This window comes from Oreochromis niloticus, linkage group LG11 (assembly GCF_001858045.2).
Source record: "Oreochromis niloticus isolate F11D_XX linkage group LG11, O_niloticus_UMD_NMBU, whole genome shotgun sequence".
NCBI lineage: Eukaryota > Metazoa > Chordata > Actinopteri > Cichliformes > Cichlidae > Oreochromis > Oreochromis niloticus.
Genome location: NC_031976.2, coordinates 21,859,055 through 21,885,609, shown reverse-complemented (window position 1 = coordinate 21,885,609; position 26,555 = coordinate 21,859,055). Strand labels below are relative to the sequence as shown.

The window sequence follows — 26,555 nt, the reverse complement described above, 5'->3', positions numbered from 1 at the left end:
AGGATTAGGATTAGTCTGGACTGAGCCGGATAAATCACTCATTTTAGGATGATTTTTCAACACACTGCATGCCCTCGGACACAATTAAAGCAGCAAGCTTAGCTGACCTGATACCCATTAAATGATTATTTAAGGCCCTGTTGCTGACCATGCTATTCTGAGTATACTTAGATAAATGTGACTGACCTGCACGGTGCAGTCAGGGTAATCTTAATTTTCTCACCTGCTCTCTGTACTGGTCTGCATGCCTCCTCTCATCTTCTGCCTGCATCATCACCTCCTTCAGTTTCTTTTCCGTCTTCCGCATCAGTTTGTTGGCAATTGCTCGCTCCCTGAGGGACAAACAGGGTTGTTACAATCAATGATGACTTTTTTTTCCCTCGGATGTTTAGTGATTCTAAATCTGTCTGGCAGTAATCGCTTGGCCTATAACACTAAAAACCCTCATACGCCCCATGCCATGTATTTACAATTATGGCACGGTTCACATGTGTCGTTTCGTTAATAAATGTTGTTTATTAGGTACAATTGTTGAACTGCTCCCTTACACATACACCTATTCAGCCAATCACAAGGCAGCAACTGCTGAAGATCAAACTGAAGTTTAGAATGGGGAAGAAAGGTGATTTAAGTGTACCAATCTCTTTGATGCCTGCTTCCAGCAGGACAACTGGATAATTTCACATTCACAGTCATAATTTCATTCAAATGATCTCAAACAGGTTTTTTGAAGATGAGATCATTATTCTGAAATAGCCTCCTCAGTCACCAGATCTCAGTCCAGCAGACCAGCTTTCGGATTTCGTGGAAAGGGAAATTCACGTCATGGATGTGCAGTCGACAAATCTGCAGCAACTGTGTGATGCTGTCACGTCAACATGGAGCAAAATCTCTGAGGAATGTTTCCAGCACCTTGTTGAATCTTTGCCATGAAGAAGTAAGGCCAATCTGAATGAAATTATGGCTGAGACCTGATACTAGCAAGGTGTCCAGTGACTCTATAGGTAGGTTTTTAAGCTCTGTTCTCATTAACAATTTATAAAGGGCCCAATATTAGATGTAACTATCAAATTTATTTTAAACTGATAAAGAAACCCTTAGTTTTATGTATAAAACAAGAAACGGCCTACACCTCTGAAAAATTAAACTAAGGCCTGAACTTATTCATGATTTAGTACAAATCTTCTTTCAGCATTTGGTTTTTCTAAAAGAACCCCTAAGGAGATGGCTGTTCAGTGTCTCCAGTAAGTATGTTTTCTTGTAAGTAGATTTTTCACCAACCAAAGTTAGAATCCAGTTCAATATAAATTATGGACGCTCCTTGTTAGCTAGTCAGGGCTAGCATTAGCTGACAGCTCCCTCTAGTTCAAACAAAAATTAAAAAAATAAGACAGTAAAGGACAAAATACTAAATTGTGGACTTCAAATGGTAGCTGCAAACCAATGGGTGACTCCAAAGAGTCCTTGTCCATTTTTATGTACAGTTTGTGTTATAAAACAATTTAATGCCTGAATTCTTTTTCGCAGGTTACAGCTTTGTAAACTGGAAGATTTTTGTACTGATGCATGTGTCTGTTTCTCGTACTGTCTCTCTTGTTCCAGCTGCTCCTCCATCGTCTCAATCTTTGCCTCCAGGGCGGCGACACTCATCCTATGTTTGCCCCTTACTGCCCCCTCCATCTCCCCCAGCCGGGCTTTCAGCTCCTTGTTCTGCTTCTCCAGCTGCTCTCGAGCTGCCTCTGCTTTCTGGGCCAGAGTCCTCTCTCCCTGCAGCTGCACAGTCAGAGTCTCCACCTGCAGTGGAAGTGTAGCTGTGATGAGTGTGTGTGCTTCAAAGTGTGTGACCGAGACACTTGTAGGGTGAACATACCTGTAGGGCTGTCTTCCGTAGTCTCTCTGTCAACAGTTCATTGTTAGTCTGCTCTTCTTCCAGGTCCTCTTCCAGCTGATTGACTCGTGCGTCCAACCTCCGCTTCTCTTCGCTCAGCACATTCCTGGACAAACGCAATCTCAGCAACAACACCACAGGTGCACAAAAACCCCTCAAATCAACAAAATGCATCAGAAGTAAAGTCAAACTCACTTTCCAGAACTGCTGCTGACCATCTCGTCTGCTATCTCGTCTCTCTCCTGCTGGGCCTGTCGCTTCTGCCTCTCTGATACAGCCAGCTCCTGCACAAAGACGTTCATGCAGACAGAAAAGTTTGGTTAAAAATAAATGTAAGATATCTTAATATTTCTATGGGATGGGTTTTTTTTGCACAGACAGACATACATACCTCTGTAAGATGCAGGACCTCTGCTTCCAGTGTTTGGATTTTCTTCTCACTGTCTTTTGATTGGGAGATGACGTCATCTCGAGTCACCTTTGCCTCATCTAGCTCACGCAGAACCTCCTTCATTTGACCCTGGTAAGGATATTTTTAAATTAAGTACACTGACATTTACAGGAAACTGATTTTTTAAATAGGTGTGGGTACCCTGTTTTACCTGCAGCCTTCGAAGCTGCTTCATCGCCTCCTCTTTGCCACGGTTGGCTGTCTCCACCTGGGCCTCAGCTTCCTGCAGTTCTGCTTCCAGCTGCTTCTTGGATGACACAGACTGAGACCGCTGACTCCTCTCCTCCTCCAGCTGGATCTCTAACTCCCTCACCTGGGATCGAAAGAAGAACATAAACAATCTGATTAACTTGGACAAAAAGTACACACCAGAAGCACCAGCACTTTCCTTTTTCATTCTCCAGCCTACCTGTTTGCTTAGGGCCCTTCTCTTCTCCTCTCCCTTCTCCTCGTTGGTGCTGATCTCCCTCTCAAACTGAGCCTTAAGTGCCTGCAGGGTGACCTCCAGCCTCAGTCTCGAGTTCTCCGCCTCTGACAGCTCCTCCTCCAGCTCCTGCGTCTGAATGCGCAGGTTCTGGGCTTCTGTTTCTAAGGTCCTCCGTGTGCGCTCCAGCTCATGGACCTGACGCACAAGCATTAAGGAAATGGTGACTCACAGAGGACTGAGACAGGAATAATAAAAAAAGAGTCCCAAGGTGTAAATTCTTACATTTTTGCCCACATCGTCCTGCTGGTTCACCAGCTGCTCCATTTCCAGACGGAGCTGCTTGTTGGCTCTCTCTAGCTCTTCTTTTTGGTCCTGAGCCTCCTACGCACAGAAAGACAGACGATTTACCATCACAAACACAGATGCATGAAAAACATTTATGTGCCGTCTATCAAATAATTTACCTGCAGGGCTCGGGACAGTGCTAGACATCTTGTTTCCTTCTCTCTGCTGTCTGCTTCTGCTCTGTCCCTCTCTTCTGCAAGCCGAGCACTCACTGCCTTCTCCTCTGCCAGACACTGAGGGGTCAAGAAGGTAATGTTACTGTGCATAAAGACATTTGCAGCCTTTGTGCATATGTGAGAAGCAGTGGTGTGTTTCTAACCTGGTCAAATTTCTTTTGCCTTTTTTCGAGGGCTGTGCAGTTCTGCCTCTCTCTCTGCAGGGCAATGGTCATGTCCTCTATTTCCTCCCTCAGTCGCTCCCTCTGCCTCTCCACTCTTTCCTTCTCCTCCTCCTTCTGTCGCTCTCTTTGAATGGCGCTGTCCAGCTCTCTCTGGAGCTTCCTGCGTATCTCATCGCCAGCTTCCACGGCACTGTTCACCTCCTCTGATTGCTTACGTAGCTCTGTCAGCTGTGGAAGTAAAACAGACACATACATAAGTCATAGATATAGACAGAGAACTTTACATTTAATACTGAGACTGTCTGAAGGAAAGCACTTCTGTGATTTTGTGGAAAATGTTAACTGATATCTTTCTAAAGCAGCAGTTTAAGAGGTAAACAAAGTCACTGCAGCCCTCAGATTTACCTGCTGGCTGTGAGTTTGGATCTGTCGACTCAGCTCTTTGCCTCTTTCCTCCTCCTCCTCCAGTCGTTCCATCAGTCCATTCTTCTCCTCCTCCAGCGCTCGCACCCTTGAGGCAAGGGCCATCTTCTGGCGACTTTCATCCTGTAGCAGTTCCTAAAAGAGAAGAGCAATGGTGCATATGAGGTTGTTTTTGAGTCATCAGTGGACCAAATTCTTTTAATTTACTAGAGTCAGAGGATTTTCTTCAGGATTTTAAAGAAATAGTTACTTTTTCTTTTTTAAACATGAGAAGTCTGTAACAGTCAAAGGCTAATGTCCAAATCAAATGCAGCCTTGGTGTCTGTGTGCATTTGTTACCCTGGCATCATGCAGCTGGCTCTCCAGGCTGCTGATTTCTTTAGCGAGCCGAAGAGACTTGGAGTCAGAGGAGGACAGATTGCCGGAGAGGGACTCAATCTCACACTAAAAGAGAGAAATTTAGGTTAAATTCATTCAACAGAACAGAAACAGAATACTTCTTTACTGACACACCTAAAAACCACAAACCTAAGCTCTAATATCAGTAAACTGGTATTCATTTGTACCTGCAGCTTGTGCATTCGCTCCTCCCTGTCCTCCCTCTCTCTGTCAGCCTGAGCCAGACGGGCGCTCAGTTCCTGCAGCTGGTTATCGGCCCTCTTACGACCCCTCTCGCTCTCTGAGCGGCTTGCTTGGAGGCTTTTGAGCTCAGAGGTCAAATTCTGCCTCTCCTCCTCCAGCGTTGCCTTGGCTTTCTCAAGGGACTGTCGTGCCTGAAGCAGAGCATGGGTGAGACACGATGAGAGACTGCGCATGTCTCCATGCATGTGCATTTGAATTTTTCTGTGTTTCTCGTACTCTCTTGCTGTTGTCCAGCTGCTCCTGCAGGCTGTCTAAGGCAGCGCTGTGTTTGACTCTGAGTTCTGAAAGCTGGGTCTCGTGCCGGCGAGTCTCCTCTTCAACACATCGTTGGAGCTCACTTAACTCTGCTTCCCGTCGAGACCTGTGCAGTTATAAGAAACGTGAGTTCTGGTCTGATAACAAAAACACTAAATGTAAACTTTGTTTTGTCCTCATCATCTACCTGAGCTCCTGTTGTGCAGCTGTGCTGTCCAGAGTGTCCTCTAGCTCAGTTCTCAAAGCCTCCAGCTCCTCACTCAGGTCTCGCCGTTGTTTCTCTGCTCTTTCCCGCATCCCTCGTTCATTCTCTACTTCCTCCTTCAGCTCTGACACCTGGGACAAGGCCTCTCTTAGGGACCTCTGAGCTTCAGTACGGCGTGCACCTTCTTCCTCCAACCTGAGAGATTCACAAAAAAACTTCAAAAATCCATTACAGGCTTATATTTTAGTTACTGCGTCTCTGATACTTTTCTGTGTCTCACCGGCCCTGCAGGGAGGTGATTTCTTTTTCCTTTTGAGCCAGACTGCCTCTCAGGTCAGAGGACAGCATTCCCAGGTCTGACAGCTGCTCCTGGGCCTCCATAGCTTCACTCTCCATCCTCCTCTTAAACTTCTCCTGTTCTAAGCGACCCTGCTCTTCACGCTTTAGGCGCTCTGCAAATAGCAATGGAGTAAGTTACAAATCACAGAATTCAAACAGTAAAGTTATTACAGTTGTAAATCAGCCTGCATTTCCCCATCCACCCACCAGATGTCACTAAACCCCTGTCATGCCACACCTACCTCAACTTGTTTCCACTTTCTTCATTAGTACCTGTACTTATATCTGCTCTTCAACTCGCCTTGCTTGTAAACTTCTTTTTTTGCAGTAAACTACCTTAAAACAGTTCCTGCCTACCAAGTTTGAGTCATGCTCTTTGCTTTGACTGCAGAAACCCTGACACTGCAGAAAACAGTGTCCATTCAGTAAGGGTGCACAAAAATCGGAGTTTTGACTATTTTGTTACATGTTCAGATATTTTTATAGAATTCTGGATTAGACAGTTAAACTTCAGATTGTGATTTAAAACAGTTTTAATAGCCACATTTCTACAGCAGAAGCTTTTTTACAGTAAGCTTTAAAGGGGCTCAGTGGCTTTCCAATGCAGGGACCACCATTAGAATTAAATTCTGTAGGAGTTATTTTAATGTCAAGTAGCTGAATATGGGCTTAAGAGAGAAAATGATATTGCATCTATAAGGTGACTGAACAGAGGGAGGTATGTTTGTCAAAACAAACCAGTGAGTGACAGAAAGAAATCGTTGCTTTCTGATTGTTGCACATCGGTTACACTGTACAGCACTAATAAATACAAAAACCCCTCCGCACTACCATCTGGGACAGTGTTGCGTTGCTGTAACTGGGAAGCAGGCTGCACCTTCAGCAGACCTGACACGTGTAACTGCAGCTCTCGACAGATGAGTGGACTAATTCGTCAAATCTTTGAGATCAAACAGCACATTGAAGGATTTTTTTTACCTGAAAAATTCTTGCAGGTGTAAAAGCTCTGGACATATATACTTTCAAATAAGTCTCCTATATGTTGTTTTCGATCTAAGTACAAATGGAGCTCTTGATTTTAAAGCTTCATGTAGCGACATATGATCTATCTATCTATCTATCTATCTATCTATCTATCTATCTATCTATCTATCTATCTATCTATCTATCTATCTATCTATCTCACTGTGTCTGGGCATGTGACGGGACTACAGCGTCCATTCCTGCTGGGAGACGTGCTTCTTGAATACATAAATGTCAACCTTAGTGTGATTACTTGTGTGGAAACAAGTTTGTGTGAAGGTCAAAATCAGTTTAGCATAGTTACCCTCCAAGTCCGCGATGACAGCTTCCTGTTTGTTCTTGAGTTTGTTCAAACTTTTTGTCTTTTCCTCTTCTTCAGTGAGCTGGTCCGTGACCTCATTCAGACGCTCCTCCAGCTGTTTCTTTTCCTGCTCAGAGAGAAACGATGATGCGTGAAACATTTTTTTTATTAGTAACTGTGCAGGGATAATTGCTTTCAAGTAGCAACCCTTCCTGACCTATTTTACCTCATTGCAATCCCAGTCTCATCGTGTTTTATTTCCTTCAAGTTATTATTTCTTCTTTCTTCAATTTATTTAGAAAATGAAGCCAACATAATGAAGAAAAATGTAAGTGCGTAACTGTAATTGTAATGTTGTAATGCTTGGGTTTGCTACTAAGGTTGTGAAACAACCTTTTTAAAAAGAAAAGAGAAATAATTTTTTTCATTGCTTGACAAAATTTTATGTGACGCTCACCTTGCCGAGTCGTTCTCTTTGCTCTACTGCAGTGGCCAGGTCTGTCTCCAGACTCTTTACTTTGGTCTCCAGGGTAACCTTCTCCAGCAGGAGGCGCTGTCTGGCGCTTTCCTCCTCCTCTAACTGCTCCTCTAGGTCCTGACAAAACCAGAGAAAGCAATGTCAAGACAAGCTTGTTTTAATGTCAATTTACAATCTTTCTTACAAAGTTCTGACATTAAAAAACAGCAACTTTATAACCTGTATATTCTGCTGCATTTTCTTCTTCTCATTGGCCAGTTGCACACCCCTCTCCTCCTCTTCCTCCAGTCGAGTCTCCAGCTCGCCCAGAACCTCCTCCAGCTCCTGTTTCCGACTGGCTAACCTGGCCCTCATCTCCTCCGCCTCTGCAAACAGCTCTGCCTCTGCCTGCAGCTGGTCAGCCAGCACTGCCTTTTCCTCCAGCAGCTACAATGTGACAGAAACGGAGGAGGGGTGATGAGTGAGGCCCCGACTGACAGTAAGACAGGCAAAGACAGAACTGTGATGGATAGGAAGCACAATGAGGATGAGGTTTGTTTACCTGAGCGTGCTTCTTGTCCAGCTCTGTGTAGTCCTGCTCCGCTCGGGTGAGTTGTTCTTTGGCCTTTTGTAGCGCTGCTTCCCGGGTTTGGATCTCCTCATCCTGTCGGGTCACCTGCAGCAAGGGCTTCACCTGTTTGGGTGAGAGGACAGGGGTCAATATGAAGAATATTCCCAACCTTACAAGCTTTTCTAAACTCATAGCGCCTTGCCTTTAGTTATATATTATGTTCAATGTGGTTTGCATTTCATGTCTATGTTGAGAAGTTTGCACAGCACCTTAGTAAATAGTCGCCACCACTGCCAGTTCCTGAGTTTGAGGTAAGCAGCACAGTTCCTCTGCATCACCCTCAGAGCACTAAGCTGCTGTTGCTTCTTCAAAAAGGCTCTGAGAGCAATAAAACAAACAAAATCATCAATGAGAATCACATTTTTATTTAATATTGCACAGTGTACCTCTCGAATCAGAGTAGGGGTATTAACACGTACTATATTCACCTGAAAAGGTACTGAAAGATGCTGCAGTACTGAGTAATATCAGCAGGCGTTTGACAGGGTTAACAAACAACTATCAATTATTGGTAATGAGTTTTGGTCCACATAACTATGTTTCCCCTGTTCTCCACCACACCTTCCACATATTTACTTTGCTGTTTTAGGACATCACTAACATAGTGAAGTTTATTAATAAACATCTTTATTAAGGAGACTTTTTCGGGACATGGAAACATTTAGACTTTAATTCACGTCTTGTTATTCTTTAATAAATCTTTAAACAATAGATTATGTAAAACAACTAAAACTTATTTTGTGTCTTAAATGTATGACAGAAATGTACCTGACACCAGATTAATCAAATGACGTATAACAATGAATAGACTTTTTTCCATTCAGTCACCAGTGTAAACATATAACCATAATTAATTATGTAAGTCAGGCTTTGCCAAATACCTTTCAAAACTGTTGCAACTCCTGAGTCACTGATAGGGGCTGACAAATTGTTAAATATTAATGCTCCTTTAAGAGTGAAATACAAAACTGCCAACTGCACAGCTACTAGCGCTGCAGAGAAACCTCACCCGTACTACATGTTTATCGTCCTCCATCTCTTTTACCTCAGGTAGCAAAAAGTGGCTGTTAAACTGACCAATAACTAAAGTAACATGAATTTCATCGTATTCTTCCATTTATATTTTATATTGAATTTATATATAAAAGACATTAAAAACTAACGGGATGCCTATAATAGTTCTCTATTAGTAATTAGTCTTACTTGCGTGAGAGAAAGCCTCTGGCAGCGCTCTGGAAGCGTATGATGGTATCAGTTATCTTCAGGTCTCTTTCTTCTTCCAGGTGAGCCAGGACTCCAGCTCTGAAGAAGACCTTACTCTGACCCACCCTGAACAGGTTTTTATCCAGCTCTAAAGCACTGATCTAGAAGAGCAGCAGGGGAGTTGGTCAAGCTTCTATCTGAACAACTGTATGTAACGCTGTGGAGTTTTAGCTGCTTAGAAGTTACGTACCATGAGTTCTGATGCCTGTTTGCCATCCATGAAGGTGCGAGGAATGGCATTAGGGGTTAGGATCTCATATCTGGAAGACAAATGATAAATGTGCAATTGAGTGAATGATACAATGAGCGCAAAGGTTTACTGGTAGGTGCCATAAAAGATTCTTAAAGTAGCATGAAGCGTGTGTGTGTAGTTCACACTTCACTAATCAAAAAGACCATCACAAATACGCACCTCTGTCTGAACTCCTGGAACGGGATGCGGTTAGGGAATCCTTGTCTGCATATACGGATGCCCTCCAAAACACCATTACATCTCAGCTGGTCTAAAACCAGGTGAGGGGAAAGCTTACCGGCCTGAAGAAAAGTAAATGGGTAAAGAGTCAGCAGAAAGAAGGCTATTATCCCTTCTCACTAGTTTATCCTGACCGCCTGCCTCACCCTCTTCTCGTGGTTGGGAATAATGCAGCGGAGGAAGTTGGGGTTGGTGTTCCTCAGTGTGGCCATCAGCTTGGTAAGAGACTCCTTGTAAAGCTGCCCAACAGTCCTAAACATTCCTTTCTTCGTCTTCAGTCCTGCTGCTCCGAATGTGACCGGCGCGCTGCTCTCTCCTGACGACACCTGGTCCAGACCCACAATCCTGTCCACTAGAAGGAAACAGAGCACAGGGTCTCACTTTTGGCAGAAATGATCAATTAGCTGAAGTTAAAAATAAATGAATAAATAAATAAGCATGATTTGGCATTTCATGACTGAGTGAACAGGTTAATGCTATTACACAATAGCAACAACACCTGGTTTCATATCTCCTATCAAGCTCTGGACAGAAATAATATATGAGATGGATTTTGGCCATCATTAGTTTTTAAAACTAGAACCATAGCATCTATTTCCACAGCCAGTACTCACACACACACACACACACACACACACACACACACACACACACACAAACACAATAACACTTAATACAGTGCATGAGTTTCACAGGTAATGTTTTTCAAGCTCAACCTGTTAACTTTGGACATGTCTGCACAGGCACAGCTGCAGATCTGCCTGAAAAGACTGATGATTTATTTTGTTAAGTGTATGAAGCTAATTTCACACACAGGAGTAAAAAGTAGAGAGAACAGAGAAGCCAGTATCACCACTCAGATCAATATGCTCCAGTTCATCAGATGTGATCTAAACTAAAAAAACACACTGATCACTCTTTGATGACTAAAGCTAAAGCTAAAGGTCTACACTGGTTAAACCATGCTACGCTATTTACATGTCAATATTCTAAAGCAACATGTTGCGTCTCTAAAGCTGATTCAGGATCACATTTCTGCACGCAAGTACGCTTTCATTTTTTTCGTTTAGAGACCATGCATGTTAATTAACATGACTGTAAATGTGTCCGGGCCAACCAATTGACTCATTTTAAATTATTGAATTGAATTCAATAAAGCTCTTCTAGTTACAGACAGACACTCTAAGGTGATCCTGAATGTGGCTTTTGTGACAAATGAAGTGAAACTTCTACAAACAAGAATCACTACGAGAATTACTATCAGTGAAGAAATGTGTCACCACAGAGTCACGGCACTTTTACTGAAGGCCAAAAACGTGGTGAAAGAGAAATTAGAGAGCAACACAACAGCACAAAGACAACATGATACAACACAACACTACCACAAAAATATCAACTAAAAAGAGGGGAAAATGGCAGAAAAAGCAATAAAAGACAACAAAAACTGGGCAGCCAGCAAACAACAGTGGCCGGAGGGAGGATTGTAAGGAGGTACAAAAACCTACTGTCTGCGCCATTAGTCTGCAGTGTGGCATAGGAGTCAAAGAAGTACACACGAGGAAGAGTTTGAATGTCTGATCGGGAAGCATCAGAAGACCACAGGGAGCAAGATCATAGGAAAGGAAAGAAGGAGCCCAAAAGGGGAAAAGAGCAGGCAAAAGAGGAGAAGACAAGAAGGAGACAGAACAGAAGAAAGCAAGAAAGAAACAGCATGTAAGAGAGGAGAGAAATGCAGTAACGTTAATACATTTCTGCACCAGAATAGCTTAAATATTTATAACTGGCACAGTTGGAAAAAATGCTGAAGTTTTCAATACAAAATCTGTAAAGGCAGCATTTAGAAAGTGTGTGAATCAGACAGTCTCACCCTCTTTCCAAAGCTCTGAGACAAAATGATCAGATGACTGGTGGAGAAGAGACGCCACATTGTCGTTCAGGGGATCCATGTTCTTCACTAACCAATCATTTGCCTTGTAGTCCACCTGTGGAAGGAGAGGTCACATGGTAGAAATCAAAGCTGAGATGGATCATCACTGAAAGTCAAAATGTGGGTTGCCTTAATTTGAAAGGATAGATTAAAGAAAAACAAAAGTCAAGGGATACCTTTCCAGCGTAGTGAATAATGGAGAAGTCAGCTTCCCCACGTGGCTGCTTTGATTTGAAGAATTTTGGATGGCTGCCTTGCTCACCAGACAGCTTCTCCACAAATGAGCGATCCGTGGCCCGAGGGAACCAGCACTCTTCATCAAGAAGGGCCAGAACACCAGGTGGGTTGGCCTGACGTGGACAGGGGGGAAATTACAGGCAAAATATGGATTTCCTCATTCAAAATGACAAAATATTAAAGAATTATTTGATGCTGTTTGCTTGTATTAATTAATCAGTGGGCTCGTGCACAATCTGCACTTTATTTAACTATAAATAAACAATCTGTTGTCCCATCTGTATGGAAAGCACATATCAGTTATCAGGATCTAGTCTCATCTCATGAAAAGTAAGAATGTGTTTTAGTGTGTATGTACTGGTCTCTCGATGAGGTCGATGCAGGGCTGTAAGTCCAGGCCAAAGTCAATAAAGTTCCACTCGATGCCCTCTCGCTGGTACTCCTCCTGCTCCAGGATGAACATGGTGTGGTTGAAGAGCTGCTGCAGCTTCTCGTTGGTGTAGTTGATGCACAGCTGCTCAAAGGAGTTGAGCTGCATAGGATCGGTTTAGAAACGCAAACAAAGATTGAATAATTCATGTTATGTACACTGAAAAAGTACAGGCACATTGTTGGATTTGTAAAGACATAAAACTGTGTATAATTCACACCACTGCACATAATAATGCTGTTTTATTCTCCACAAAAAATACAAATATAATGCTAGAAATATCCCTCAATGTTACATGTTTCACTTTATTACAAACAATTTATTATATTTTGAGAACAAAATCCTCCTCAGTGCTAGATTGGGTTAAAGTTCTCACTATACTGCATCATCACATGAACACACCTGGAAGATCTCAAATCCAGCGATATCAAGGATGCCTATGAAGGAGGCTCCCTGTCTCTGTCTGCGGTCCAGAGCTCTGTTGATCCTGTGGACCAGCCATCTGAACAGACGCTCGTATGTTGCCTTTGCCAGGGCCTCCACAGCAAAGTCAGCCTAGGAGAAAACGTATATATAGTCACACTCCACAGGGACAAATGTTTGTTTATGTATGAGCATGTGTACCTTTTTTGCACATAAGATCTTACTTGTTCTTTAGTCTGGGCTTTCTGCACATACTCTCGGCCTACTTTGATCCTCGGGGTGAGGATGGCCCGAGTGAACTCCAGCACATTGACGCCCAGCAGATGGCAGAGTTTCTGAGCAGCTGTGTTATCAGGCATGGACGCCTGGTCATGGTTCTTCTCCTTCATGAAGGATATATTCCCGAACTGGAGCACAGCAGAGATCACCTTCAGCATGGCTGCAGAGAAGTGAGACGGGGAGGAGGAAGGTGACTCATAGCAAGGATTGAAGACACAAAATACTGAATTTTTTTTTCCGCCTCTGTTCTCTTACACATCAACTCCTCAGGGGTGAAGCCCATAATAGCCATGGAGTCCATAGTCTGGGTGAAATTCTCTGAATCGCTCTGACCAGGAACAGGTATCGAGCCTCCACTGAGAAAGCGATACTGATCAGCAGTTCCTAAGAGCAAGTCCGCTAGAGACATAAAATACAGCAAGCTTTAGACACAGTTTACTAGTCGGTTTTGCAAAAAAAGCATATATGTTTTGTAATGACACTTGTACTCACCTCGAGTTTCCTCTGACGCTCCACATAACAACTGGTAAAAGATGTGGAAAGTCCTCTCATCCTTGGCCTGACGGGTGGCCCGGGACTTTTCAAGGAGGTCTGAATTTATATAGTTATGGATATGTGCAACCATTTTAAAGTTGTTTCTAGTACTGTACACAGGTAAACCCTTAAATGCTATTCCAAATGAACATGGACAAGCAAACATCCAAGTAAAAATTCAGAAAGACTGTCTGCCTTCTTACTCCCCTTTGCTGTAAAGGCAGGAGGAAGTGCAGTTTCACAAAGTAAGCAGAAAGATACAGGTTTCAATGTTGGCACCAACAATGTATCCCGCCACGTCAAAATTGATACGAATGAATTTACCCTGAAAAAGTAGGAGAGGTGGCTCATGTTTCAGTTCATTTCTTTTTACACTGACAGCAGAACTTTTCCTATCCGATTAATGAATCAAGTCCACTCTTACAAATCTAGAGGAGTTATCGTTCTTGACAGTCTTTGCGTTGCCGAAGGCCTCCAGTATGGGGTTGGCCTGCAGCAGCTGTCTCTCCAGCTCGCCCTGTGAAACAGAGGAGGCGTCTGATCAGACAAAACTACGGACATGACAGCTTCACAGAAAGACTTCCATGGGGGCCTCTGGACTAAAATGCACACTTTAACACTGCTCTGCTGAGAGGAACTAACGATCTGTTATGTAAAATACAAAAAAATGCATGACTCAGTCTTGAGGAGCAGTGACACATACTGATGCATTTTAGGGCCCAATATAGCATCCAACACACTCACAATTCCCCGTCACAAGAACAAATGATTCTCAACATAATTTAAATACTTGTCTCTTATTAGCAGTCTGTAATAAGGGGATCAATTGTGTTGCACATTTGCTTTTCGTATGTTTAATAACTTCCTTTTTGAAACCTTTTTATTGATTTTTTAAATCAATAAAGGGCAACTATCGACTTGGTTGAGAAGCACTGTTACACAGCGAGATGTGAAGCTACATATTGGCTGATTCAAGCTCGCTGCAATGCATTATTGCAGTTGTCGCACTGCCGATGCAGCAGCTGACGATGCAGCAGCAGCTGACGATGCAGCAGCAGCCAGCGATGAGCATCAAAGGAGGTAGTTACAGGAGATGGTTTTATGGTAAAAACTATCAAAGAATGCCAGTCAGTCAACACAAAAGGCAGACGCACACAGAGAGAGCAAGAGGCCAGCCCTTTGATAGCGACAAAACACAGAGCAAACAATGTGTGCACTGCACACATTAACAAAGCCATATAGTTGAGTATGTACACTTCAAACGCTGTACACACAAACAGCTGCAACAACACACCCGCTCCCACATCATTCAATTGCATCATGTCCAGATTGTGTTATTAAAACCACATCTACAGCAGAAACACTTTGCAACCACCTGCCCGCTGAGTATAACAGTAGAGACTGAACTAACTACCAGAACTAAAGACCCACAAGACCACGGGTTATTCAGATGAAAGTCAGAAAGAAGGAAGATATGATTCTCACTATGAAGCAAGAGAATCATATCAAGACCTGTAAATATTCTACAGGAAGAGTTTCACTTTTAAAGAAGGACTCCCCATAAATAAAAACCCAAGTTTTCTAAATATTTCATACTCACATATTGCATACTCTGGTGAATTGTGTGTTGAAAAAAATGAAGTTTTAAGGGGGAGGAGATTGGGTGGATGGGTAAACATGTGGATTGGATAAACAAACAAACAATAAAAAGACAAATAAGACAACAATCATAACAACAAACAAAAAAACAGAAGCAGGCTAAATCAAATATACAGTCTAGGGCTTCACTGTTAATGAGCAACAATATCAGCAGTGACAGTTCAATGGTTTAAGGTTACTCTGCTTTGAGTTAGTCGGAGTTCATTAGGCAGAAATCAGGGCAGGAGAAAAGCAAAAGTAAGGACAGGGCAGCAAGACAGAGTTAACTCACCCTGTTCACCATAGTGCTGCCTCTTGTTAAGGACCTAGAGCCGTCCATCTGAACATGCAGGCAAGAGAGAAGGACAGTGCAGACGGAAGAAAATGAAGGAAAAACCAGTGCAAGAAGGAAGGTAAGAAATAATGCTTGGAACGATTCAAAGAAGAAGCCCACTCCGAGCTAAGATACAATAAACTTAACTTCACCTACAGAAAACCTGGTATGTCTTATAATATCAGTTAACAGGGAAGAAGAAGATAAAGAAAGAAAAGAAAGAAAAGAAGAAGAAGAAGAGTGCTAGCTCATGAAGTTGGATGTCAACAATGCAGGAGCTAACATATGGTTTTATAAGGAAAGAAGCTGACTCGACATGATTGTTAGAGACACAATGCATTTTGGAGAGTAACACTCATGTAATGTAAACACAACTGTTTAATTTACAGCTAAGCTCCACAGGCTACCTTTAATAATCACTTGAAACACTGCAGTGCACGAGTCACAGAAAGTAAGACAATCTTTTTAAGCTGTTTCCACTTTGTTTTTAGCCTTTCTACACTAACAGCCCCCTTTTTAGACCCAAAGTTAACTCTAAGACATCAAGTAGCATCAGTCTTTCTTTACATATACACCAGCTGGGCAGCATTTCACGCTTAAAACATGCAATATTCTTCCTAGATTGGTGATTTAGTGGTCGAAGACTGCCTCATATGTAAACAGCAATGTCAACCTGAAATAGTTCATTTAAACTGTACAGTATTTGCAGAGTGCAAAGTGCAGAGTGCAGTTATTGGTTTCTCACATCAATCCTTGGTTATTTCTTCACCCATTCTATCCTTCCTGTTATTCCCCTCCTGTTTTATTCCCAAGTTTCTATAAAAGCCTTTCTGTATGTGATGTGTTCTCCCAGCTGCTCTTCTTCTGTTCACACTTCTGTTGCACCTCTGCTGTAACATACCTGCACAGCTTCCTTTTTTCTACCCAGAGTGCCACCTTTATGGGAGGAGGCAACATGAGCCAGATACTGGATGACTTTCTTAGTGTTCTCTGTTTTCCCAGCTCCGGACTCTCCTCTGAAACACAAACACAAAACTATGTAAGGAACACAGCTAAATGTTCTGTCTTCAACATATGGTCTCAATCATGAATTGGTATATATAATTTTTACACAGAGAGAATCCACATGAACAAGCGGCCAAACGCACACTCATCACAATAATAAACATTAGAGCCCATGCAGTGCATTCAAAGACCACAGGTCTAAACAGAAGGCAGGTGTGAAGGATATAGGCAATGCTAGTGTTGTTGCTTTTGGAGAATAATGGAGGAGAAAGGAACAAAAATAGCAGCTGTAAAAGATCTGAAAGAATCAGCCGAATCGTTTCACACACACAGACTTTGAGACTGACTCAAGATGAGCCTGATTTGGGAGCTTTGACAATGACAGGAAGAGTCTGACAGGAAGAAGAGCAGGATGGTAGAATATGAGGGAAGCAAGCAGGTAGGGTGCACACAGACAGGAGGCTGGCTATATTCACAATATGGTACTGAAGTCTTAGTTCATTTTCTCTGTTATTTTTCTCTCAATTCTAGAAACTGTGTACGTAGCTACATGGAAGAATTACTAAGATGCAAATTTACTCAGCTGAGATTTTTGTTTTTTTCTTGGAGAAAATATAAAATCCCAGATAAAATTCTGAAATTATCACATTTTCCTCTTCTGATGTATATAAAAGGACCAGAGTGTTTTGATTTGCACCACATTTAGCTACAAATATAAACACATGAGTGCACGCAGGCCTCAATACACACTAATTAAAGCAAATGCACACTAAATATACAAATGCAGAAGGACTCCAGCAAACACTAGAAAAATGCTCCTCCCAAATGACAAAGCATGTACACAGAGACACACTGATGTCTTGCTGCAGGCTACTCACGTGCAGAGGATTGACTGATCTTCTCTGTCTGTGGGAGAGAAAACACGGCACAAGGTCATGGGGGCGACATAAAACGCCAACCGTTCAACAACAGGTTTGGCTAAAATAAATAAAAATGAATTACATAAATGACATATGATTCCTTGAAATAACACACTGTAGATTGCTCCATGGGAGTGAAGAGGCTTTCTAAGGCATTAGCTGGCTCATGTTATATTAAACTTCCACCCCCACAAACTGGGCATGAAGGGCTGTGGAAATCCATGCAGCCAAATTCTGTGTATTTGAGCCCTTTTTCTCGGGATGTCAGTCACTTCTTTTCAATAAGAGCTGTAAAGCGAAGCTGGTCACCAGCTGAACTGGCCTCTCCAGGCTGCCAAACCACTCAGCACTGGTAGTCAATGGGTGGACACTGTTTGCAACATTGCTTGCATTTGCTTTTAAGATTCCCACGCGCTCAGCCTGGAAGAATTCATACTGGTCATACAGGTTGAATCACCTCGGTAACACACCTACCCTTAAGGAGGTGTGAGGTAGTAATTTCGACTAAAGAGTCTCATCTGCCCTGTTCTGTTATCTCAGGTAGTCACTCAAAGGCAGAGACATTGCTCAACCGACCCTTTCTGTCTCATTTAATAAACTTAGCATGAAAGGCAGGGAGGGCATGAAAAGTATCTGTCAGGAATTGCTATTACATGTAAAGTTATGCGGTTACCGACAACAAATACACAGTTATATTACTGGATTGACTGTTCGTTAAAAGGAGTGCCACTCTTGGAAATCTCAGTTGTAAAAATACCATCCCGTATATTTGTTTTAACTTTTGAGGCTTTTGATAACAGCCAGGAATATACCACACCTCGAAACAGTATTCACAATGTGGCTTAGTGATCAAAGATCACGGAACATGTACAGGGTCAGAGTTGACTAAGAGTTAGAGGTCACAGACAGGGCTAAGTACCTTGCAGCATGCTGCGATAAGCAGCCTCTGATATGGCGTAGATGTGAGGGGGCATCTCGTGGCGTTTCTTGCCTCGGTACATTTCCACAATGGACTCTGTGTAGATCGGCAGGTTCTTATAAGGGTTCACCACCACACAGAAAAGCCCTGAATATGTCTAGAAGAAAACACACACAGGACAGAGAGATTCACACTGACCTAATTTTACGTGGAGGATGTCAATCTCAGAAGAATATGCCTTACCCTCTCATAGTCCTATTTTTTATACTCTATAATTCAAAAATACAAATTTATGAAGAAGATAGTGAGTTTAATGACTATTTTTCAAAATCTACAACCTTTCTGACCTCTGACGCACTTAATACAAGTAATTTAGGCCAGACTGCAGTAGACTGACAAAAATTACATGTTCTGTGGGCGGCCTGTGTAAAATCTGCAGTATCACGATCTCATTAAACTGTTGCTATAGCAGAAGGCACAGAAGGGAGGCAAGAGTGCTGCCAAGATTGTATAGAGCATCCGGGATTACATATTAATGCACAGGAATGTGCACAGGAGGACTGATTTTAAAAATTCAAAGGAAAATTGCACCTCTTGTAAACGCAGCCAGTGACGACACAGTGTGTCAACACCAATAAAGCTCCCATGATGATTCCTGCAGAAATGAAAGTCATGAAAGCCCCACACACCTATTTTATCCAATATTATGATACACCCTTCGAAGCTATTCCAACAATCTCTCTGCGCTCCTGACTTTCCACCTCTTATTTAGCATCCTCCATTATTTACACACTCATTAACAGGAAGCTCTGCATTTAATAGAGTCAATTTTCTTTATGTTATTTCACTTTAAATGCCACTTCACTGACATCTTACATCTTACATCTGCACTTCTGTACCCCCACCCCCCCTTTTTTCCAGCAGAAACTGGAGATGCCCCCATAGCTGTCCCACACCCACACAACAACTTTGTAAACTGACTCCACACCTCTCTTACCGATGCATATCAGCTTACACAAGAGATGCCACCGCACTTCACATGTACACAACATCCAGGACTTCACGTGTCCAGCGACTGCTTCCTCTTGCTCATGCATGTGTGTGTACAGTGTGAGCTGTGGTTGGTGCACTCACATAGATCAGGCCAGAGTAGTATCTCTCTCTCAGGTTGTGAAGCACCGACGCTTCGTTGAGGCAGGTGAGGTCGGCCATGTCCTCCACTTTGCTGAAGCGCGGAGGGTTCATACGCTGCACCTCCTCCCTGGACAAGGTCACCCGCCGCTGGCTGTCCGTCAGCTCCACCTCCACCTCATCGCCGCGCTCCTCTCGGATGCTGGCAGACTGGATTTAATAGAAAAAACGTTTAGGAGTTTTCACCTTGTAACTGAGAATAAAATGACACTTGTTTAAGAAAAGGATTTTTGGACAGACTGTTTATTGGATCACAACGATGCTATGAAGATGCTACTTGGCAGACTCAAAATCACTCAGAACAGCTTTCCAAACAGATGACACTTACAATAAAAGTATCTTTGACTTAAAAAAAAAAAGAAGACTAAACTGTTAAACAGTTTCCTGTATCAAGCACATTAAGCTGTATAGTTCTACTCAGCTCAGAGGAGAACAGAAAGTTATGCCTGCACAGAATTTCATTCAAATAACTTAAAGTTTGCTTAAGAAAACTGCCAAAATGAATGCACACATTTACTACACCTCAGAAGAAAAAAAAGTCCTATGTACATTTACAATACAGCAAACATTGTAACTATATTTAAAAAAATGTTTGTCAGAATGGGACCAAGAGAGGTTTAGAGCATGAGTGTCATTACATTTGACAGCATGACAAGAATAGACGGTGACAGATGAGGACAGAGACGACCTCCTTTGTCACGCTGCTGATCTCGTGCTTCTTGGACAGGAAGTACTGATCTCAAGCTCTGACCATGTTGCAGGACCCTGCTCTGCTGCATTTTATTCTCTCCACTACTTGATATGCACAACACACAAAATGTGTGTGTGTTTGTGTGTGTTTGCATTCATGTGGGTGAATGTTAGTCACACTGAACTACCAGCTAAGAATATGAAACTAGATGACAGTGTGCATGCCTTTCTGTTGTGTGTGTGTGTGTGTGTGCGTGTGTGTATGTGTGTTTGATCATGACTGTAAAATGAAGTCAGTGTCTCTGCAAAGGCCTCTTTAACATTGGGAGGCTGAAGGAGCGTATTGTTCTATTCATAGAGCTTTTTTATGAAACGAGTCCAGCAGAGACAGAGAGAGGCTGTGAGACAGGACTTCAAATTCTTATGTCACTTCCTTCAACATGCACACTGCAAACTTATCATGAGCATTAGACAAGTAGCAAGGTGAAGTGAGACAAATAACATGAGGGCCTCATGATCAAGGCTGTTACAGTTAACCAAATGAGGTGTGAAAAACATTTTAGGTAAATGAAATAAAGATAAATTCTGAACTGAGACATGTGCTTAGTTTTAGTACGGGTCAATGTGGTTAAATGTTTCAGCACAACAAGCATAGCGAGGCTTTTGTTTGTTCTTTTTACTGGAATGTCTAAATGACATCAAGTTTTTTTCTTTTTACTGTAATATCTTTTCTGAGCTTGTGAAAACTTGTCCATGATGGATACACCCACATTTTAATTGTAAAGAAAATGAAACTAAATATTTTTAAAGACTAAAAGCCAAACTGAAATGAGCAAATCACAACTGGAAACTAAGTGGAAGTAAAAAATTTAAATGACAAAAGCAAATAATGTAATCAAAATTATAAAATTATAACAACTGTGCCTGTGATACTAACTACACTTAACCCTCTGAGGTCTTATAGAGGTAATTGCTGATGATGACTTAAACCTTACATAGTTACATATGTAAGTAATCATCACAAATCAAAAGTAAATAATACAACAAGATGAAAAAATAGAGCACTGCTATAGTAACAAAAACCTCCTCAAACATAAAAAATGTGACACACACACACACACACACACACACACACACACACACACACACACACACACACACACACACACATACCCTTGTCTGTGCCTGACCTGTCTGACACACCTTTAACTAAGGGCACACACTCAGGGCCAATAATTCACCAGGGGATTAACAAACTCAGACAGTGGAAGGAAGGAATGAGAAAACAAGTGAAACTTGTCTATTGTGTTAACATCCTGCAAGTGAAATGTTTGTGCTTGTGCACCGCATGTCATGGCAGCTCACCTCGAAGCCTTGTTTCTCTGACGGCACCCACACCAGCCTCTTAGCTGCCCAGTCAGCCTGGCTGGCAGCAGAGAACATAGAGTTGTTGGAGTTGGGAGACCCTGGCGCTGTGCCCGATGACAGGAAGCGGGTGACATCGTTGGCACCGCCCCCCGTTGGCCTGGACATGGTACTTCTGGCACTAGGTAAGGAGAGAATTAGACATGAAAAAAGGGGCACAGTAAAAAGTCATTCCCTGTTGAGCCACTTCTTGCCACAGGCCTACAAACTGGAGCTGTGTGGAGGATATAAAGGACTGTCGTACTGTGATACTGATGTGATTCTGTGCCAAGACATCTCACACTTGATGTGCAACCAACCACGCACCCACATATATAGGAAGGGCAATAGTAGCACGCAAGCCATATCCAGCCGAGTTTTGGCCAGAGATGGCCTAATTGAAAGACACAGCAAATCAAGGAGAAGACAGGAATGAAAGAAAGACAGAGAGATGGCTGGGTGGAGAGCTGGAGGGGTGGAGGAACAGCAAGATACATCAATCCACTGAGTAAACTGACATGACAGTGAAGAGGGGGAGGGATGGGAAGGGAAAAGGGTGGGAAAGCAGTAAGAAGAGGAGATCAAAATGGACTGGATCTATTGTTAACTTGAAATAGATGAAGCACTAGAGCCCACTGGACTCAGCAGAGATAAAACTGTAGAGGCCCTCTCACTGAGGACTTAGACACAGTGGTGCCAAAATGCTGATTCGCCTTAAGGGCTGGGGTCCTGTGGAAGACGAGGTGACAGTATAAAAGTGGCTGCTACTCTAACACATGAAGGAAAACTATAGCCAGGATTACTGCAGTACTACAGCATAATACAACCACAGTTACTCAGACAACTAAGAAATATACTAGGAGGGGCAATAAAGCCAATCAGAAAAGCCTGGTTTCAGGTGTGGGAGCTGCTACCACTGCTTTATTTATTTTATTCATCACTTAATCAGAAACAATCAGTAAAAACAAATCAGAGGCTCCACATTTGAAAAAATGAATATTTGATGCTATTTTAATCTCTTTGAATCTCTGAAAGTAAAGTGAAGACATTTTGAGTTGATATTGTGAGCTGCTGACGTGATGATGTACATTATTATAAATTATTACATTATGATACTTTCTGATACTTTCTTTAACAGACCAAAAAAATTAATCTAGAAAAAACCTGAAATGCCAAAAATGGGCTGAGTATGCTGAACTGAAATCTATGGCAACAGCAGAGATGCTCAGAGTGGAGTAAGGTATAGGTACTTTAGGTGGCTTCGTTAATGCCAAGGGGTCACCACAGAAGATGGTTATCCAGGTTTTGTTTTTTGATTTAGCGCAGATGTTATGCTGGATATCCTTCCAGTTACAAGCCTCCCATTTATCTAGGCCTGGGAATGGGAATGGAGGAGCTTGTAACCCTCAGGACTGGGTTTGTGTCTCCTCCTGGTCTTAAACTGCAGTTGTTTCATGTGTAAAGCAAATTTGTTATAACAGCTAAAAAAAAAGCTTTTTAAACCTTATTTTCGGGCCAAATTTATACTTTTTTAGCAGATTTGCCTGGTGATTCTATGGACACATTTCATTTTTGTCCTCATGAAAACTGATATTTAAGTTGGTTTAAATAATGTTTTGTTTTGGGGTTTTTTAATCTACCCAAATAAGAGCCAAGAGGTGTTTTAAGACTTTCCATATCTTCTATTGAACCAGGAAGCTAAACTCTTGAGATTAAGACCTTTTTGCAAAAGAGAATCTTAATCTGGGTTGAGACAGGAAGCATTAACCAAGCAGGTTTTTGATAACGGGAGAAACTGAATCTCCCAGAGAAAATCATCTTAAGCAAAGGAAAAACATGTTAACTTGACAAGAAGGGCCAGGGTTTGAACCTGGGACCTACCTACTGCACCACTGACAGTAAGATGGTTTTATTATCTGTTAGTTAACAGATAATTACATTCCCTAAAATGACATTAACCTTTTGAATAGAGGTCATTTTTATTTAGATACATTAATTGATAAAAATAATCTTTCTAGCATCCCAGCTTCAGTTATTAGGGTCACATTAATATAAATCTGTGGCATCTAATGGCCTGAATGGTGAGTATGCAGGTGATTTTTTTGTGTGAGGTCATTGATATTATCAGAATTTAGTTTTATAAAAGAATGAGCTAACACAAGTTCCTCTGACACAAGCACAAGGGATTACCTTTGAACAAGTCAACTCTTTTGTGCCGTCCTATAGGGTGAGTGTGTTAGCTTTAGGCCTATCCTCCATGCTTTGGCAGGTATGTCATCAAGCTTGATTCCTGCTATTCATCTCACTTTTTTGGCCCGTCTGTCCCCAGCCCTGTGATTACCATACCTGTAACTCTAATACAACTGTGGGTGTGGAGTAAACATGTTGACAAAAGAGTCGCCACCACCCAGACAGTCAGTATGGAAAATATGTGATCCCAGGGTGACATAAAACAGCTGTGCAGCTGTTATTAAATTCAAACTTCCCACATGTGCCACTCAGCCCCAAGTCTATTTCTTACGACTTTCTCATATTTCTGGGTAATGTAGTTTTAAATAAATATAACTACAAACACTTTATTTGCCTGTGACTATATACAGACTATTTCCAGGAAAAGAGAAGGTACATGGGTTTACCGCAGCCAGCACTGATGTAGTAATGTAGAAACATGTCATGTCAGTGAATCATGTGGCTGACTAATATGCATTTAATACCTCTAAATGCCACAAAGAAATGTGCTCTATTGGGGTTGGGGTAAAACTTATTAGTAGCCAGAATGTATTGTTAGTTTTGGGCTTAGAAAAAACAAATTGACATATGAATTATGTCTCTAGGACAAGAAAAGGCATGAGATGTGACCTGTTTCCACAGACTATTCTTCAATCAGCCCTATCTTCAGTCAGGTCTTTGCATTGTCAGCTCTGTAACTGTAGTGCACGATGCTGCTGAGCCTCATCGATGCCACCGATTAACTTGGAGCAAACTCCTTGCACAGGCGGTCGTATCCCAGGCTGTCGCAGTACATCGTGGACTAAAGCAGCAAACTCGTCCTGCAGCAGCTGGAGTTGCCAAACCTCGACTGCTCTCCTCCATAGCAACACCCTGAACACTGAGCAGCAGCCCTTAGACAATACCTTGTGAGTTTGAACTGAGGTCATTCACTGCGGGGGTCCTCTGCTCTCTGTATGTGTGCGCGCGTGTAATTACTGTGTGGGTGCTTGCGCGTGACCGGTGGGGGAGCTGGAAACGCCTTTTCTTCAGCTTTGATGCCAAGTGGCACACAGCATCGGGGATGATACCGTGGCATCTGCGCACTTAAAGCGGACACGTTGAGGAAAAGGTGACATTATTATTTTTTTTAAAAAACCCCACTGGCTGTAATAATTGCAGTGCGGCGCCTGCAGGAGCAGTCCAGCTGCGGAGCTGGAGCCCTGTGAACTAACCTGCATTTTTAAACCGTAGCTTCAGCGCAAATGGGAAAAAAACCTGACGAAGACAACCACACCTTGAACGTAAGACATGAAAAACCATATGGGCCCCAGCCTTTAATTGACTGTGAACGGCATGCATGTGGCAGCCACAAAAACAGCCTTTTTCCCTATCAGCATTATTATTATTATTAATAATAATACCACCATCATTACCATTATTACTATCACACAAAAATCACAGTGGACCAACAGATTATGGTAATATGGGTCGGAATGTTAAAAATAAGGTCGTAAGATTGGTTTTCTTGGCCAGGCTTCAGGTCATTTCGATGAAAGGCTCTTTTAGCACAAAGACCAACCCTAAATTAAATGCCCCCAGCCCTTCTGCTGTTTCACATTTAGGCGTTAAGCCACCGCATTTAGACTAACCATACGAGGTTAGCCAGCTCCACTAAAAAAAAATATGATACGTTGAGGATATTACACTGGCTATTTACGAGTTGGATTAGAGTAAAGGCAATTAAATGTCTTACCTTCAGGTTCCGCTTTGAGGTGTGGATAAGGCTGCGGTGTGAGGAGAACCGGGATGAGGCTGTTTCTTGGGTTATTTTCCTGCCTGATAGGTGTGTAGCGTACCGCATATGCGGCTTTTATCATTGCATTGCTCTCACAGTGGAGCAACACACACTCCTCGGTGAGAATAAAATAGACAGAGAGCACTGAGGGCAAGGCGGCGGCTTCAGCCTCGGAGAAGGACTTCCTGCTAGCGGACCAACCAAGTACGAGCAGACGGGTTTTAGACAAGTCTAGAGAGAAACGAGTCCAATCATACTCTAGAACAGAGCCGTAGACCCGCCCCTTGAATACGACGGGAGCTTTCCGCCCTAGAAAGGGCATGAAGCGCTCACGCTGACGAATCGAGACAACAGCAGCGCAGACGTCTCCGCCTTTAACCAATGCTAACTGCCGTGAGGCGGGGCTTCTTCTGAATGACATGGCAAACAGCAAATCAGAACGCTGGAGCAGGTGCCGTGCGGCGCTCTCGCGCTACAGTAGGGGGATTTGCGCGCTCTTTGTTTACCACTGACTGGCAGCGAGTGTCCCCAGACGCTGATCTGGGATCAGATTCGTTTGACTTTACCTTCAAGCTCAACGCAGGGTTTCTTGGAAAGATCTGATTCAAGGTGCCTGATTCAGATCATCCCAAACCTGCAAGAGTAGCAGGGTTAGTAAATAAGTAAATATTTACACCAATCATATCAGAGTAATAGCGAGAAACTATGAAATCTCAACTTCTGCTTAAAAATTATATATTTGTTTGCACACAGAAAGCAATGCATATATTAAATAATATTAAATTTGGCAATAAAATAAAATAAAGTTAAATAATAGAGAGTCTAGTCCTTGTATTTGTGACTGTAACAATAATACTGTACTGTATAGTACTCTGCTTTGGTAACTATTGTCCATGATGTAAATATGTAAAAATTGTGCTTCTATTCTGTGTCCTGTTCTGTTTGTATATGTGTGCTTTTGCTGCTGATACAACCAAATTTTCCCTTGTGGGACAATTAAAGGATTATTCTCTAATACAGACCTCCTACATGTCACAAAGTTAATAAAATCTAAAAATTCCTGAAAACCTTTAGAGAATGCCCCAAGAGGAATTACCATAGCATAAGCAGGAAAACTTTCTTTTTCTGTTCAACTTGGCATGTTTTGTTTTTTTAC

The 26,555-nt window shown here is 42.3% G+C and overlaps 1 protein-coding gene across 7 annotated transcripts in view; it reads right to left on the bottom strand.

Moving 5' to 3' along the window:
* Positions 1-25,739, bottom strand: part of myh14 (myosin, heavy chain 14, non-muscle) — a 31,485-nt gene extending 5,746 nt beyond the window's left edge. The window contains exons 1-43 of one of the 7 annotated variants that reach the window (XM_019364809.2): positions 25,358-25,739; positions 21,355-21,535; positions 19,243-19,449; positions 18,109-18,265; positions 17,148-17,175; positions 16,166-16,280; positions 15,223-15,270; positions 14,893-14,904; positions 13,717-13,809; positions 13,554-13,617; positions 13,251-13,349; positions 13,014-13,157; positions 12,704-12,918; positions 12,459-12,611; positions 11,985-12,158; positions 11,566-11,739; positions 11,330-11,444; positions 10,968-11,036; positions 9,609-9,814; positions 9,403-9,524; positions 9,181-9,250; positions 8,931-9,091; positions 7,937-8,045; positions 7,659-7,790; positions 7,337-7,543; positions 7,097-7,234; positions 6,643-6,766; positions 5,257-5,428; positions 4,959-5,171; positions 4,733-4,877; positions 4,441-4,647; positions 4,214-4,318; positions 3,857-4,009; positions 3,431-3,679; positions 3,231-3,344; positions 3,049-3,147; positions 2,749-2,961; positions 2,491-2,652; positions 2,280-2,408; positions 2,084-2,172; positions 1,871-1,994; positions 1,586-1,794; positions 224-332 (exon numbers count right to left, since the gene is read on the bottom strand). In XM_019364809.2, the coding sequence (XP_019220354.1) occupies positions 224-332; positions 1,586-1,794; positions 1,871-1,994; positions 2,084-2,172; positions 2,280-2,408; positions 2,491-2,652; positions 2,749-2,961; positions 3,049-3,147; positions 3,231-3,344; positions 3,431-3,679; positions 3,857-4,009; positions 4,214-4,318; positions 4,441-4,647; positions 4,733-4,877; positions 4,959-5,171; positions 5,257-5,428; positions 6,643-6,766; positions 7,097-7,234; positions 7,337-7,543; positions 7,659-7,790; positions 7,937-8,045; positions 8,931-9,091; positions 9,181-9,250; positions 9,403-9,524; positions 9,609-9,814; positions 10,968-11,036; positions 11,330-11,444; positions 11,566-11,739; positions 11,985-12,158; positions 12,459-12,611; positions 12,704-12,918; positions 13,014-13,157; positions 13,251-13,349; positions 13,554-13,617; positions 13,717-13,809; positions 14,893-14,904; positions 15,223-15,270; positions 16,166-16,280; positions 17,148-17,175; positions 18,109-18,265; positions 19,243-19,449; positions 21,355-21,522 (5,796 nt within the window). In that variant the 5' untranslated portion in view covers positions 21,523-21,535; positions 25,358-25,739. The remainder of the gene's footprint in view (positions 1-223; positions 333-1,585; positions 1,795-1,870; positions 1,995-2,083; positions 2,173-2,279; positions 2,409-2,490; positions 2,653-2,748; positions 2,962-3,048; positions 3,148-3,230; positions 3,345-3,430; positions 3,680-3,856; positions 4,010-4,213; positions 4,319-4,440; positions 4,648-4,732; positions 4,878-4,958; positions 5,172-5,256; positions 5,429-6,642; positions 6,767-7,096; positions 7,235-7,336; positions 7,544-7,658; positions 7,791-7,936; positions 8,046-8,930; positions 9,092-9,180; positions 9,251-9,402; positions 9,525-9,608; positions 9,815-10,967; positions 11,037-11,329; positions 11,445-11,565; positions 11,740-11,984; positions 12,159-12,458; positions 12,612-12,703; positions 12,919-13,013; positions 13,158-13,250; positions 13,350-13,553; positions 13,618-13,716; positions 13,810-14,892; positions 14,905-15,222; positions 15,271-16,165; positions 16,281-17,147; positions 17,176-18,108; positions 18,266-19,242; positions 19,450-21,354; positions 21,536-25,357) is intronic. The other 6 variants (XM_019364811.2, XM_005472613.4, XM_019364810.2 and 3 more) reach the window with 6 other exon arrangements.
* Positions 25,740-26,555: the final 816 nt, after the last annotated feature.